The sequence below is a fragment of the Baudoinia panamericana genome (genome assembly GCF_000338955.1).
Source record: "Baudoinia panamericana UAMH 10762 unplaced genomic scaffold BAUCOscaffold_4, whole genome shotgun sequence".
NCBI classification, from domain to species: domain Eukaryota; kingdom Fungi; phylum Ascomycota; class Dothideomycetes; order Mycosphaerellales; family Teratosphaeriaceae; genus Baudoinia; species Baudoinia panamericana.
The window spans coordinates 934259-949078 of NW_006911260.1; the positions used below are offsets into that span (position 1 = coordinate 934259).

A 14820-nucleotide genomic window follows, 5' to 3' on the forward strand; every position below is an offset into this window, starting at 1 on the left:
CTCTCAGCGGGTCGTATCTCAAACATCCTGCATGACAGGACCTCGGTAGTTCTCTGCCACGTTTGCCAACACCCGCTTGGCCCGCAGGCGTTAGGGTTGATCAGTAATTGCAGACGGGCGTTCTGGAGTCTGGAAGTAAGTTGCACTCCATACTGCGCCCGTTAGTTGGGACCAATACATGCATATACCGCTGACGTGGGTCATCTTCTCCGCACGTGGAAATGAGGGGTCAAATGCCGGTACACTATGCATAGCCGTGGATGTTCGAATGTGGTTGGTGAGACTGGAGGATCAATGCCAGCGGTGTACGAGGCTACAAAGGAACGCGCGTAGACGCTTGTGACAAGGTAGGGAGCAGCCCCGTCTCACTTTTGCCCACTTCAAACTCTCTGCCAAAGGGTGAATCGCCCCCACGATGGGCAAATACATTCCTAATTTCTTCAACCTCCTTGTCGTCGTGTATGTGGCTCTAGGTTCCACAGCATGCTCTTACGGACTGGCCATTCTGGGCTCAACAATTGGCCAGCCATCTTTTTACAAGTCATTGGACCTTGCCGCTCAAGGCGAGCCTGGCTACGGACGTACAGCAAGTCTTATCGGTGCATTCAATGGCGTAGGCGCTGCTGGAGCCTGTTTGGGCGCTATCTTCACAAGCTGGTCTGCCGATGCGCTCTCTCGGAAGCACACCATTCAGATCGGAGCCATCATCCTGTCGATAGGCGCAGCGCTGTGCGCCAGCAGCGTTAACAGCGGCATGCTCATTTTCGCAAGGCTGTTCGCAGGTGTCGGAATTGGCACCTTGATCACCTGCATCCCTATGTATCAGGCGGAGGTAAGTACGCCTGAAAGCCGCGGCTTCATGGTATCGATGCACGGCATCATGTTTGCTGTTGGCTACGGTCTGTCTTCATGGATTGGATTTGGTGTGTACTTCATCTCCGCTTCTGGGTCCAAGTCAACATTCCCGTGGCGCTTTCCGCTGGCATTTCAAGCCGTACCAGCGTTGATTATGCTTGCCGGGTCGCCATGGCTGCCATACTCACCCCGCTGGCTTATGATGAAGGACCGGTATGAAGAGGCTGAGGCCATCCTCAAGCGTCTCCACGCGAGGAAGGGTGAGGACAATCATCAAACGGCTATTAAGGAGTTTTATCAGATGAAAAAGCAGCTTGAGCATGATCGGCAAGTCAAGGCTACGATCAGCCGCTTTGAGGTCTTCAAGACTGCGCCGAACAGGAAGCGAGTGTACGTCGTGGCCTCCATGATGTGGTTCAACATGTTCACCGGCGTTTTGATCCTTGCCAACTATGCAGTCTTCGTCTTCCAGCAGCTTGGCATCTCCGGATACATGCCGCTGCTCCTTCTAGCGATCTGGATTACTATCTCGTTTCCGGGCAATGTCGTCACGGCCCTCTTCGTGGACAGGCTCGGCCGCCGTGGTTTTATGCTTGTCGGGGCCTGTGGGATCCTTGTCAGTCTCATCCTGGAATGCGTGCTGCAAGCGCTGTACGATGATAGCACAAACCGCGCAGGAGGTCGGGCGGCTATATTTCCAGTCTTCCTGTTCATCGTCTTTTGGTCGAGCTGCTTTGATGCTACCCAGTACTTGTACATGAGCGAGATCTTTCCTACCGCCATCCGGGGTCAAGGGACTGCTGTTGGGATGTTCAACCAGTAAGTGGAATTGGCTTGACGCCGAGACTGTAGCTGATTTCTGTAAGATTCGCTGCCCAGATCATAATGCTGGTCGCTGGACCCATCGCACTCAACAACATTGGCTGGAAATTCTTCCTGGGTAAGTGCGCGACAGACGAATGCAATCCGAACCGTGTCTGATAGGTCCTAAGTTCTCGCTTGTCCAACAGCGGTATACATACCCGTGATCTATTTCTTCTTTCCCGAAACATGTCAGCGCAGTCTCGAGGACATCAACGCACAATTCGGAGACCAAGTTGCTGTTCACTACTACCAGGCCACAAAGGCGGAGATGGAAGAGTACGCACAAGCGGTAGATATGGAGGAGCACGGTATTAGTCTGTCAGCGAAAAGTGGGGTGACCTCCGAACGGGTTGAGAAGGTCTGATGAGCGTTACAGAGCTTGTGTCAGTATGGGATAAGGCTGCGGGCACTGAGAGCTAGAAGCTCATGTCGCCTACATGGTATATGTGGTAGTCCAGACAATCCAGGCTCAGAGGGACGGGACATGACTGGCTGACCTCACGTCGAACAGCAGTAATCGCTGCGTTATAATCATTGCTTCCCGGAAAGTGTTGCTTCGGTTGTGGCGACCAGTAGCTCAAAGACTTGACGGATATACTTCTCTTCGGCCAGCGGATTAGCAGACACGACTCGAATGGCATATACGCCGCCAACCACGGATGCGGTAAGGAAGAACTCTTGCTTCTCGTCGATTGCGGTATAGACCTGCTTCGTCAGATCATTGGCCAGTTGAAGCTCTTCGTTGCTCACGTCAGGTACAACCGGTAGGTGCTGGTCTTGGTAGGGTCTTGGATCATGACCATTGGTCTGGTCGTTGGGTATTGCGGACTGAGATCTTCGAGGTTTGACCGTGAATACCGTAAGTGCGAACTTTGGTGACGTCAATGTGCTGAAGAGATCCTCCCGAGACCGGATCAGATCAGCGAACAGGTCGCCAAGCCGAAGATGGTGCTTTATGTGCTGACGCAAACCTTCGATGCCCCATGTCCGTAACACGAACCATATCTTGAGTGACCTGAAACGGCGCCCAAGGGGAATCTGCCAGTCACGGTAGTCTGTTACTAGCCCGCTATCTGTAAATTGGTTCTTCAAGTAGGCCGGGGTGATACTCAACGCATCTGTGAGATGCTTGCGCTTTTGCACATAGAGGCATGATGCGTCAAAGTTTGTAAGAAGCCATTTGTGCATGTTCATATCGAAAGAGTCAACCAGCTCCATATGCTTGGCCAGATAGTGATATTCAGGCAAGACCAGCGCTGCACCAGCGTAGGCTGCATCGCAATGGATCCAGATATCAGGGTAATCCCGAGCTACTGCGGCGATAGATTTGAAGTCGTCCACGGCGCAAGTATTAGTCGTTCCGATGCTGACAGTCAGGTAGTAAGGATGTAGACCCTTGCTGCACAGCTCCTCAATCGTCTGCCTTAGTTGGCTGCCAGTAAGTGCAAACTCATTCTCCCGCACGGTAGGAATGCTGCGGAACCTTGTACCTGCGATCATAGCAGCCTTCTTCGTGCTCGAATGAGCTTGATCCGAGCCTAATGCGACAAGCTTGCTGCGAATCTCACAAGATCTATCCTCAGCCTCTTCGATATCAGTGATGCCTTCCCGTTTTGTCTGATGTCGGACGAAACGTTCTCGGGCAGCTACCATCACTGTCACAACGGCCTCGCTTGCAGACCCTTGTATAACGCCACCGCCTTCACCATGAGACAGGAAGACATCGGGTAGGCCCAGAATCTTTGCAAGCCAGTCCAAGACTATAGTCTCCAATTCGGTCACGGCAGGCGAACAGATCCAGTTGAAGGCGGGTGCCGTCAGCGCTGCGCTCCACATCTCGCCCAAGATTCCTGGATATGTCGAGCTCGCAGGGAAGAACGCCATATACTTTGGACTTTGCCAATGGGTAATGCCAGGCATGATGGCGCGCTCTATGTCCCGCCCTATGTCTTGCCATGCTTCTCCATTTGCTGGAGCTTCGCTTGGCAGCAGCTTTCGCAGGTAGCCTGGAGATATGGATGGCAGCACGGGACGAGACGCCAACCCGCGGTAATAAATCTCGATCTCATCAATGACAGAGGTAGCTGCTTGGTGAAACTGCTCACCGGTCATACCTAACGGTGGCACACTTCGGGAATCTAAGGGGCCATCAGAGCTCGAGATGGCGGGAGCCATGCTTGTGCAGGAGACGTTGCAACTTGTTGACAGGCTTACCAACGTCCAAGACGAGTTAGTCTGCCATCTGAGATCCGGTTGCTGTGCCTGACTAGATCATGACAGAGTTGTGAGTACATCCATGGGTGGGAGGCGTGCACACCTCGTCGAGATCAAGAGCGGACACTTTCCGCGATGTGATGATCGTGCTGTAAACACTCAAACATTCACTCACTGCATGTCCATCCTTCGTGCTTACCCCATCGATGCGGTACTGCAGACTGGTTTCGTCTGCTCACGTACTATCAAGCGGCTAGTCAGCGCTCACAATTTTGCGAAGCGTATGGTATCTCGTGTCACGGCTTTTTCGTCCTCCAGAAATCTAAGAACGGCCTACGCAGGTGCAGCGCTCAACTCATCTCCACTGCTCAGCAAGCTCTGTTACCACTCACTTACCGAATTTGGGAATCGTTTCATCCCACATTGATAAGCACATCCATCTGCTAGGAGATTATCGTAGCAATGTCACGGCCACAGGACAGCAACGACTTGCAGCCACTGGCCACTTCTACTCTGGCTGGCCTTGATCGAGCGGCCATGGAGCGAGAGCGCCTGGCACGCGCGGCATCTCGCAAGCGTCAGCGGGACCCTTCTATATCGCCACCTCCGGTCAGAAGTCCTAGGAAGGCACCCAAGCTGGAGTGCACGACGATCGACTTACCGAGTGGTGCGCGGCTCAATACGTTTTCCACTCTTGTGCAGCAGGACCAACAGACGCGCAAGTCTGAAGCCGCCAATGCGGCATCTGCGAACCTCAAGGCCGAGAACAAAGGGGCCCGCCGTGTTCAAGATCATCCGATTGACAAAACTACGAGCGGCTTGGAGTATCCGAACGGCGTGGTCAAGACGACATGGGCATTCGGTCATGCGCGAACTGGAAACGACATTAAGATCGAAGAAGTCCTTGAACCAAGAACGCTTCGGACTGCTCTGCTCTCAGCCTTCCAATGGGACGTAGAATGGGTATTGTCCAAGCTCAAGGTGCCGCCGAACGGGGGCACGACGAAATGCATCTTCGTGATGCAGGCCAAAGAAGACTCGCTGCGTCAACAAATGCTCACAGAGACAGATGCTATGAGGCCCTTTTTGCGGCTGACCTTCCCCTATATGGGTGGCTCGGTTTTCTGTATGCATTCTAAGCTTATGCTTCTCTTCCACCCGCACAAGCTTCGTATTGCCATCCCGTCTGCGAATCTGCTAAGCTTTGACTGGGGTGAGACGGGCATGATGGAGAACAGTGTGTTCATCATCGACTTACCGCGGCTTGTGGACGAGCAGCGAGCACGAGTAACTGCCGACGACCTGACCTTCTTCGGAAAGGAACTTCTCTACTTCTTGAAGAAACAGGACATCGACCAGGATGTGAGAGATGGCGTGCTGGGTTTCGACTTTGCGGCCACCGCGCATATAGCTTTCGTGCATACTGCAGGCGGAACTTCCTTCGGAGAAGAAGCGCAGAGAACAGGTCTTCCGGGCCTTGCACGAGCGGTACGATCGTTGCGGTTACAGACGAGATCTCTTGAGGTCGACTTCGCAGCGTCGTCCATTGGCTCGCTGAACGATGAGTTTCTCCGCAGTGTTCACTCAGCCGCGAAAGGTGAGGATGCAATAGCTCTAACTTCGGCGGCTGCATCACAGGCCAAAGCAAATTTCTTCCGCCCTAGCCCTGGCAAGCGGACGTCAGCCGCAGATAACATCAAAACCAAGCTGCGCATCTACTTTCCAACGCAAGAGACCGTCACTAATTCAACAGCCGGCGCGGCAGGCACGATCTGCCTCAGTCGCAAATGGTACGAAAATATGACCTTCCCACGCAGCGTGTTCCGCGATTACGTATCGACTCGACCTGGTCTTCTTAGCCATAACAAGATACTGTATGCACGCGGTAAGCAAAAGCAAGGCACGCAAGATGTTGCGTGGGCTTATGTAGGCTCGGCAAACATGTCAGAGTCTGCATGGGGGAAGCTGTCGTACGACAGGAAAGCGAAGGTTTGGAAGGTGAATTGCAGAAATTGGGAGTGTGGCGTACTCCTACCTGTGCCGGCAGAAAGGCTGCGGTCTGCAGCTAGCAATAACAATACCAAGGAAGCAAAGTCAGGCAAGAACGGTGCTCCTGCACCTGGTAATGATTCAGAAACGGAGAGTGAGGGTGAAGGTGAGGCGAAGGGTTCAGAATCTGCGGACGAGATCGTTGGTATGGAGGTTTTCAATACTTGGGTCGACCTGCCCTTCCAGTATCCGGGACGAACGTACGATGGCAGAGAGCCTTGGTACTTCCAGGAACACAATCGGTAGGCCTTATGCTCGTGACGCAGAATGGGCCAATCATCACTTGTGCACTGCTGTGCATGCGGTTCTCGTCTGCAGTACCATGCTGAAAGCTCTGCGACGGCACTCCATTGCGAATACGAAGCGCGCATAGCTTTCAACCATCTTCCTCATCCCAGCGCGCCTCAGCGTCCGCCCACCCGTGACCCCATCTCCGCCCACCGCCTTCGCCACAAGCTCGCAACTCTCTTGCTTTCTCTGCGTCTTCGCGCCAGCATCGAGCAGTGAAGTCGTCTCCGACAGTAACAAGATCGCCCTCATGAGTCCATGCCACAGATGTAACCTCGCTGCTATGCCCGCGAAGAAGAGCTGTGCCTCGTTCATAGATGCGCGGAACGAAGCTTCCTTTAGACGTCGGAGCGTCTCTGGCATCCGGCGGCTCCGAATCATATCCGTACCCATCGCAATGGTAGGTGTCCTCGCCACCAGGTACGCCAAAGGGCCTTAGCGGCAAGTAACGTTCGTCAGTTGGGAATACAATTGGGCAGCGATCGGTGTTGCCAACGGCGAGCATTTCGCTTCGGTCGCCTTGCGCCGGACGCAATGCAAGCTTGACGTAGAAGCTGTTTATCGCAAGCAGCGACTGCTGCTGCCCGCCTGGTAGCGCGTGCCGATAGCCATACAGCGGCTCAACTGTGATTGTTGGATCTTTCAGCGGCCTTCTCCCTGTCCAATTCGATGACACGTCGGTGGACTGTCCCGCCAGTAGCTGGGTAGTCGAGTACGCATAGACAGTAGCATCCTTGCAGAGCGCGTATATACGGGCTCCGTCGCCCGAGAGCTCGATACTGCAGATGCCATAGTTGCGTGTCCGGCGGTGCATCTTCGGTAGCTCTGTAGCTGAAAGAGGAATCGGATCGCGTCTACTAGCGTTGCGAAGGTCCCAAAGCTTGAGTGAGGCGTCCAGCTCGCTCCCGGTGACGAGGAGATTCGAACTTCCGTTGCGCAGATGCTGGAACGCTGTGACGGACACAGGTGCGTCATCTAGTTGCTGGCCGCTCGTAGTTCGCTTTAGCATACTTTTTGCACGGTGTCCAGGTCCCACATTCAGCCTGTGCCAAGCATATCGGACGGAAGGCTGTGCAATGCCGTCTTCGTCTAAGCCTCTTCTCTGCCCCGGCTGAAGGCTCTGAACGGAACCCTTGCCAGAACATCTTAGATCCCAGATCTGCACACTGCTATCTCGGCCGCTTGTGGTAAGGAGATTGTCTTCCATAGGTTGGAAGCGAACCTGTTTCACGCTGCTTGTGTGTCCCGCAAGCACGCAGAGCACTTGTTGCGTGCGCATGTCACTTACCCGGGCGGTCTGATCGCCACTCGCAGTCGCCAAAAGCAAGTCGTTCGAGTTGAATGCAATATCCATAATCGCATTGCGGTGCACCCTAAAGTTCAGGTACGCCGCTGCAAAATCCGACGATGCCGCCGAATCGATGAGTCGCACGTTGCCTTCTTCGTCACCTACTGCGACCAACGAGTTGGCATTGCAGCTTGTGGTGCAGAACGGCACCGCTGAACCTGGTCTGAAACTGTGTATATCGTCGGGCGTCGACACGAAGTTTGCCGTCTCTGCCTGCCAGTTTGCGCAGTGGCCAGAGCCCGCCGGCATACGGTTGAGCGCGCTGTAACCACCGAAACTACGCTCGAGGATGCGATCCGAGCGACCTGCTCGGCGTAATGTCCGAACACGCACAGGGAAGGATTGTGGCCTTTCCTTCAGAGTTGGCAAGTCATCGTCGTATAATGCCGGCGGAGAAAATGGCTCATCCTCGAGAATCCGTATGGGACTCACTGCTTCAACGTGCTTCAACGGCGATGACTGCAATGGCGAGCTTGCGCTAATTGCTGTAAGCTTCCGACGCTTAGGAGAATGTATAGCCGATCTCTCGTCCTGTAAATGCTTCGAAAGCTCATCTTTGACTAGCGCAGTGTGCTTTCTCCGGTTGATGCCGTTCGCAGTAATGTCACGGAGCTGCCGTCCGGCCTTGCTCTGGCGACCTCCCGTCTTTGCACGGTTCCGTGGTGTGAAAAATCTGTTGAAGCGTTTGGGTGTCACCGTAGGTGGCCTCCTCGGCCTTCGACTGCTCAATCGTGCCGCAGCTGGACTGCTCGCCTCGAGTGGCGAAGAAGCCACATTCTCCTGGCCCATGTGGATCTGGTGCTGCTCATAGATGCTGCTCTGGGATGACATAAACGGCGCCTCTGCCATTGTTACTGATATGCGTGCGCTGAGAAGCCTACGGTATACTCAATAAGCAGACACTCCTACTGTCAAAGGACTTTTGGCTTTTCGAGGCCGGATGTGGAAGACGCGCCGCGCGCCGAAGCTCAAGCCAGCTGACGTAGCGCGACATCGGGAGAGCATGATCCGAGGCTCCGAGTGAAATCTTGGCCGAGAAATTTCCAGGTCGTCGATATACATCGTGTTCGTGGCATTGAAGGCAGTGCAGCTCACGTGTGGCGGAACATAGAATGGCGCCGCAAAAGAGGAAGGCGGTCACCGATGATCGGCCCAGCAAGAAGACAATGGCGAGTGTGACTGAATCCGACATATCGAAACCCGCGGCAAAGGCGTCCAAGCAGGACAAGAGCGGCGGCGAACGAAAAGCGACGTCGCAGTCTGTCTTGCAGCAAGAGGAGCGCGCATTTCCTCGTGGCGGGGCAAGTGTCTTAACGCCTATTGAGCATAAGCAGATTAAAGCGCAGGCTGAGCGAGACGTTCTCTTCGAGCAGCAAACTGGCCAGAAAGCGCCGGGTCGCGATGATGCTGACGGCGAGCTTTTCGGTGAAGAGCCAACTCAGGAGCCAGTCAGGAAGAAGCGGAAAACGAAGCAATCGAACAGCACTGCCGCGCCTCAGGGCACAGGCTCTGGTATAAGAATACAAGGATTGAGCTACAAGAACCTAGCCGTTGGCAGCCAAGTGCTGGGTTATGTAACGGCCATCACCGCCCGAGATATCGCGCTTGCCCTGCCGAATAATCTCACTGGCTACGTTCCGATCACTGCCGTGTCTGACATTCTCAATGCTCGCATTGAACGACTACTTGCGGAAGACGAACGCAGGGCGGATGACGATGAAGATGTGGACCTCAAGAGGCTCTTCTACGTCGGTCAGTGGCTTAGGGCAACAGTGAGATCTGTTGGTTCTGAGCAAGCAGGAAGCAAGAGCAAGCGCCACATTGAACTTGCCATCGCTCCATCTCAGGTCAATGGTGGACTTGACGGAGACAGCGTGGTCGTGAACAGCATGCTCCAGGCCGCAGTCAGAAGCGTTGAGGACCATGGTGTCGTCATGGATCTGGGTCTTGGAGATGAGACTGTGAAAGGCTTTGTAAGCAAAAAGGACTTGGGTGCTGGCTTTAAGCTCGGACAGCTACAGGAAGGGCAGGTCATGATGTGCTTAGTGACCGGTAAGAGCAGCAACGGCAAAGTTCTGAAGCTGTCGCCAGACGCTGCGCGCTTCTCGACTCATGGCGCCGAAAAGGAGACGCCTGTGGTCAGTGAGGCACCGACTGTTGAAGCCTTCTTGCCCGGCACGGCTGTCAGCATCCTTGTCACCGACTCTGGTGCTGGAGGCGTGGTTGGCAAAGTTATGGGTATGGTTGACGTGACCGCCGATGTCATGCACTCAGGCGCCGCTACGAAGGGTGCAGACATGAGCAAAAAGTACAAGATCGGCTCGAAAATTTACGGACGCATCGTTTGGACCCTACCGAATGCCGACGACGGCCGCCGCGTAGGTGTCTCATTGTTAGACCACATGCTTTGCTTACCGCCGCCTACCTCGAGACTGCCTGAAGCGGCAAGCGCAAAATTACGCGTGCAAGCTACTCAACTCGAACAACATATGCCTATTTCTGCAATCATAGGGGATGCGAAGGTGGTGCATTTATTATCCGAGCGAGGAATCTTCCTTGAACTTCCTACCGTAGCGGGCCAGCCAGCGCCGGCCTTTGCACACATCTCCCAAGTATCTGACACCCGCATTGACGTGCTATCGTCGTCAAGCGGCCTTTTCAAAGTCGACTCGGTCCATAAGGCGCGTATTATCGCTTTCAATCCCATCGACAATCTCTACTACGTCTCGCTCAAGCAGAGTGTTCTTGACCAAGCTTATTTGCGCCTCGAAGATCTAAAGGTTGGCGAGGTAGTCAAAGGCACCGTTGAGCGGTTGATCCTGGGTGGCAAAACCGGCATCACTGGAGTGCTGGTAAAGCTCAGCGCTACAATCACGGGCTTAGTCCCGGAAACGCATTTCAGTGATGCTCAACTGCAACACCCAGAGCGCAAGTTCAGAGAGGGCTTTCCTGTGCAGGCTAGAGTGCTTTCTGTGGATCTTGAGAAAAGGCATGTTCGGCTTACTTTCAAGAAGTCACTCATTGATAGAGAAGTAGAGGTTTGGCAAGACTACAATATCCTAAAGCCTGGCATGGAAGGGACCGGTACGATTGTCAATCTCTTGCCTAGCGGCGCCGCGGTGCAGTTTTTCGGAAACGTACGTGCTTGGTTGCCGGTCGCGGAGATGAGCGAGGGTTACATTGAGCGCGTTGAGCAGCATTTCCGCCTTGGACAGACGGTCAATGTTCGCATCCTGTCTGTCAACGCTGAGACACAAGAGATGAAAGTCTCATGCAAGCAAAGCGGCTTATTCGATGCAGAGCAGCAGGAGGCTTGGGAAGCTGTATCTGGTGGTCAGCTCGTCAGTGGCAGCGTCACTGTGAAGGGTGGCGAGAGTGTCACTGTCGAACTACAGAATGGGTTACTTGGCCTGATCAGGCACGGACATCTTGCTGATGGCGCGCCTACCAAAGCTGACAGCGCGCTCTCACGCATACGAGTCGGCCAGAACTTGACGGATCTTTTAGTTCTGGGTAAACGGGAGAGGAGTAGACAAGTTCTGCTTTCGAACAAGCCGTCCCTTGTCAAAGCTGCTAAAGCAGGCACGCTGATCAGATCTTTCGCAGACGTCAGGGAAGGTGCTGTGGCCCAAGGATTCGTGCGCAATGTTACGCCCGAGGGCGTGTACGTCGACTTCACCAACGGCATTGTTGGCCTAGTGCCAAAGAGCCAGGTCGGAACTGACAAGGTTGGCAAGCCTGCATTCGGCCTGCTGAAGGAGCAAACAGTGCACACCTGGGTGCTGAACATCGACACAGCCCGGGAGCGGTTCACGCTCAGTATGCGCGAGCAGACAGATAAGCCAGCGGTAGCTGATCGTGCTCAGACAGCTGTGCACGACGTCACAAAAGGCCAGATAGTGAAAGTGATGATTGCTTCTATCAAGGCCACCCAGCTCAACGTTCGGCTTGCGAACGGAGTGCAAGGTCGCATCGACGTGAGCGAAGTTTTCGATTCGTGGGACGACATATCGAACAACAAAGCGCCCTTGCAGAAGTTCAAGCCCAATGAAGAGCTCGAGGCCAAGGTGCTTGGCCTGCACGATGCGAGAAATCATCGCTTCTTACCTATCAGCCACCGTCAAGGCAAGGCGCCAGTATTTGAACTCTCTGCCAAACGTAGCAGAATCAATGATCAGAGCGAGCAGCTACTGGGCCTAGATTCAATTGTTCCGAATGCGAGCTACTTAGCTTTCGTGAACAATCACGGCGACAATTGCGTGTGGGTTAATTTGTCACCAAACGTGAGGGGCAGGATTGCGCTTATGGATTTGAGCGATGACGCCGGCATGCTGCAGAAGGTTGAGAAGAGCTTTCCGATTGGCTGTGCGCTGCAAGTCACTGTGAAGGCGATTGATCTTGTGAGCGGCAGGCTGGACCTGACCGCCAGAAACAGCACTGAGCAGAAGGCGTTGACGTTGCAAGATATCTCGCCTGGCATGGTATTGCCGGGCCGAGTGACCAAAGTCACGGAGCGTGCAATCACCGTTCAGCTGTCGGACACACTCGCCGGACCCGTGCCGCTCGTGGAGATGAGCGATAACTATGAGCAGCTAAATGTCCTGCAATACCGGAAGAATGACATCGTACGGGTCTGCGTCTTGGGCATTGACACACCGAATAAGAAGCTCTTTCTTAGCCTGCGGCCATCGAAGGTGCTGAGCTCCAGCTTGCCGGTCAAGGATCCTCAGATTGCTAGCGTGTCCCAACTCAAGCCTGGAGATCTCGTGCGAGGCTTCGTAAAGCATGTGGGAGATAGGGGCGTCATCGTGTCGTTGAGCCCTCAGTTAGACGCCTTCGTGCGGATCTCTGACCTTAGCGATCAGTACGTTAAGGACTGGAAGAGCCTGGTGGAGATTGATCAGCTTGTCAAGGGGCGGGTCACCGCTGTCGACAGCGAGACGAAGAACGTACAGCTCAGCTTAAAGGCTTCACATGTTGACGAAGACTACGTTCCGCCGATAAGCATCAATGATCTCGCAGCTGGCACGATCGTGACTGGCAAGGTCAGGAAAGTGGAGGACTTTGGTGCATTCATTGACATTGACAACACGCAGCCGAGACTCTCTGGACTTTGTCACAGGAGCGAGGTAGCGGCGAAGAGAGTCGAGGACGTACGGAAGCTCTACAGTGCTGGGGATGTTGTCAAGGCCAAGGTGCTGAGTGTCGACCTTGAAGCGAGGAAGATCAGCCTTGGGCTAAAGGCAAGCTACTTCGCAGACGTCGATGCCAACGACCCCGGAGTTGCGGCTGACGACGTGGAGGATGAAGCTGCGAGTGACGTTGGTGGTGTAGGAATTGACGATGTCCAATTGGGTAACGGCCCATATGGGGAAGAAGACGAGGACGTCGATCCCGATAACATTGCGGATGTCGATGTTCACGATGGCCGTACGGACGGCATCGATGGCATGGGTTTCGATGAAGAGACGGTATCAAAACCTACATCAGGCCTGAAGACGCTTGGGTTCGATTGGAATGGCGACGCTTTTGGTAGCGCGACCAACGGTGCAATGTCCGACTCCGAGCCTGAAACTAGCGTCACGAAAAAGCGCAAGCGCAACAAGCCTGAGATCAAGGTGGACATGACTGGAGACCTCGACAAGTACGGACCGCGCAGTGAGAGTGACTTCGAGCGGCAACTCCTTGGTCAGCCCAACTATTCTGGCCTGTGGATTCAGTACATGGCCTTCCAGCTGCAGCTTAGCGAGGTACAAAGGGCTCGCGACATTGCAGAGCGTGCGCTTAGAACCATCAACATTCGTGAGACGGATGAGAAAGCAAACATATGGATTGCTTGGCTGAACCTTGAAGTCGAATATGGCGATGAAGCCAGGGTCGAAGAGGTCTTTGCGCAAGCCTGCCAGGTCCAAGATTCACTGGAGATGCACGAAAAGTTGGCTTCGATCTACATCGACTCTGGCAAGCATAAGAGAGCAGACAACATCTTCGAACGAATTGTGGCACACAAGGCGTTCCGTGCCAGTCCGGAAGTCTGGCTGAATTATGCGACCTTCCTCATGGATCGGTCGAGAGATCCGGTGAGAGCTCGAGCATTGCTTACGAGGGCCTTGCAGTCTATACAGATGAATGAGCATCGTCCTTTAACCGCCAAGTTTGCTGGCCTTGAGTTTCGCTTCCTGAACGGTGATCCCGAGCGCGGGCGAACCATCTTCGAAGGCTTGCTCACCGAGTGGCCCAAGTGGAGCTCAGGTTGGGATATGTGGGTCGACCTTGAGCGATCACGCCTCGCTCGCGTGGGACCACAAGACGAACGAGCGGAAGCGCGGGAGAAGGTGCGCGCACTCTATGAGCGAATGGCAGCACAGAAAACGAAGAAGCGGCGTGCGAGGTTCGTCTTCAAGCAATGGTTAGAATTTGAGGAGAAGGAAGGGAATGGGAAGGGCGCCGAGAGGGTCAAAGCGCTGGCTAAGGAGTATGTGGAAAGCCAGCAAGCGAAGGGTGAGGAAGAGACGGAAGAGTAATCCCGTGAGCTACAAGAGAATTTGTCAATATGAGAAGGCATGGTGTCAGCAGCTTGTACATACAGCTCCATTAACGGCAGCTCTTGGCGTCTCCAAGCGCCCAATCGAGGCCTCGGTGCAGGATTCCCCTATTTCATCACCTTGACTTCCGCCACTTCTGTGCCGCCCTTGTCTCTTCTGTCTTCTATGCAATGACTCTCTGCGAGAACCAACTCCGTTGCCATCAATTATGTAGTAATATGCTGGCGCTACGTGTGGCTTATTGCTCACGTCGATCATTCGCGGCTTTGGGCACGCTCTGAGAATAATCCGAAGCCTAGGTTCGCTGGGGACGAGGAGGAAACTGACGGGTAACGACGGATTTGATATTTGCTGACAGCGCATAGCTGTACCATACCTTTTTGTGATTCACTAACAGTGCGGTGCAGAATGGTACACAGCATTCCAAATAGCGGCGCAAGACGGATATCTCCCCCGCGCAACTCCAAGACACTGTGCGACTATGCCGGCTGGATCATGTTCTGACAGTGTTTCTTGAGGTCGGTTGACCATGTTGTGAGGCGAACAACATGACTAATAGGCTCTCTTTCGCCGCTGACCATAGTGACTGGTAGGACACAGTTCCTGACCAGGCCAAATGGTGGTGGCCGTCGTTGTCGTCCTCGCTAATACTGCTGC

General features: G+C 54.1%; 5 protein-coding genes across 5 annotated transcripts; 3 read left to right on the forward strand and 2 right to left on the reverse strand.

Moving 5' to 3' along the window:
- Positions 1–415: 415 nt before the first annotated feature.
- BAUCODRAFT_23006 (uncharacterized protein) lies at positions 416–1678 on the forward strand (the record flags this gene model as incomplete). The annotated part of the gene is made up of 1 exon (XM_007676118.1): positions 416–1678. One exon carries the CDS (start codon positions 416–418, stop codon positions 1676–1678), a length of 1263 nt encoding a protein of 420 aa, XP_007674308.1.
- Positions 1679–1858: 180 nt separating this feature from the next.
- BAUCODRAFT_32187 (uncharacterized protein) lies at positions 1859–4163 on the reverse strand. Its single transcript, XM_007676229.1, has one exon. It carries the CDS (start codon positions 3892–3894, stop codon positions 2251–2253), a length of 1644 nt encoding a protein of 547 aa, XP_007674419.1. The 5' UTR covers positions 3895–4163; the 3' UTR covers positions 1859–2250.
- On the forward strand, positions 4079–6293 carry BAUCODRAFT_416098 (uncharacterized protein). The gene has a single exon (XM_007676748.1). The coding sequence runs from the start codon at positions 4396–4398 to the stop codon at positions 6226–6228; it is 1833 nt and encodes a 610-aa protein (XP_007674938.1). The 5' UTR covers positions 4079–4395; the 3' UTR covers positions 6229–6293.
- A 65-nt stretch (positions 6294–6358) lies between these two features.
- On the reverse strand, positions 6359–8407 carry BAUCODRAFT_66216 (uncharacterized protein; the record flags this gene model as incomplete). Its single annotated transcript, XM_007676391.1, has 2 exons — positions 6359–7252; positions 7334–8407. The coding sequence occupies 2 exons, from the start codon at positions 8405–8407 to the stop codon at positions 6359–6361; spliced, it is 1968 nt and encodes a 655-aa protein (XP_007674581.1).
- Positions 8408–8662: 255 nt separating this feature from the next.
- Positions 8663–14295, forward strand: BAUCODRAFT_32189 (uncharacterized protein). Its single transcript, XM_007676230.1, has one exon. The coding sequence runs from the start codon at positions 8731–8733 to the stop codon at positions 14140–14142; it is 5412 nt and encodes a 1803-aa protein (XP_007674420.1). The 5' UTR covers positions 8663–8730; the 3' UTR covers positions 14143–14295.
- Positions 14296–14820: the final 525 nt, after the last annotated feature.

What these genes read in the sequence shown, in the direction of transcription:
- BAUCODRAFT_32189 (XM_007676230.1), top strand. Translation starts at nt 8,731, where the DNA reads ATGGCGCCGCAAAAGAGGAAGGCGGTCACCGATGATCGGCCCAGCAAG.
- BAUCODRAFT_32187 (XM_007676229.1), bottom strand. Translation starts at nt 3,894, where the DNA reads ATGGCTCCCGCCATCTCGAGCTCTGATGGCCCCTTAGATTCCCGAAGT.
- BAUCODRAFT_416098 (XM_007676748.1), top strand. Translation starts at nt 4,396, where the DNA reads ATGTCACGGCCACAGGACAGCAACGACTTGCAGCCACTGGCCACTTCT.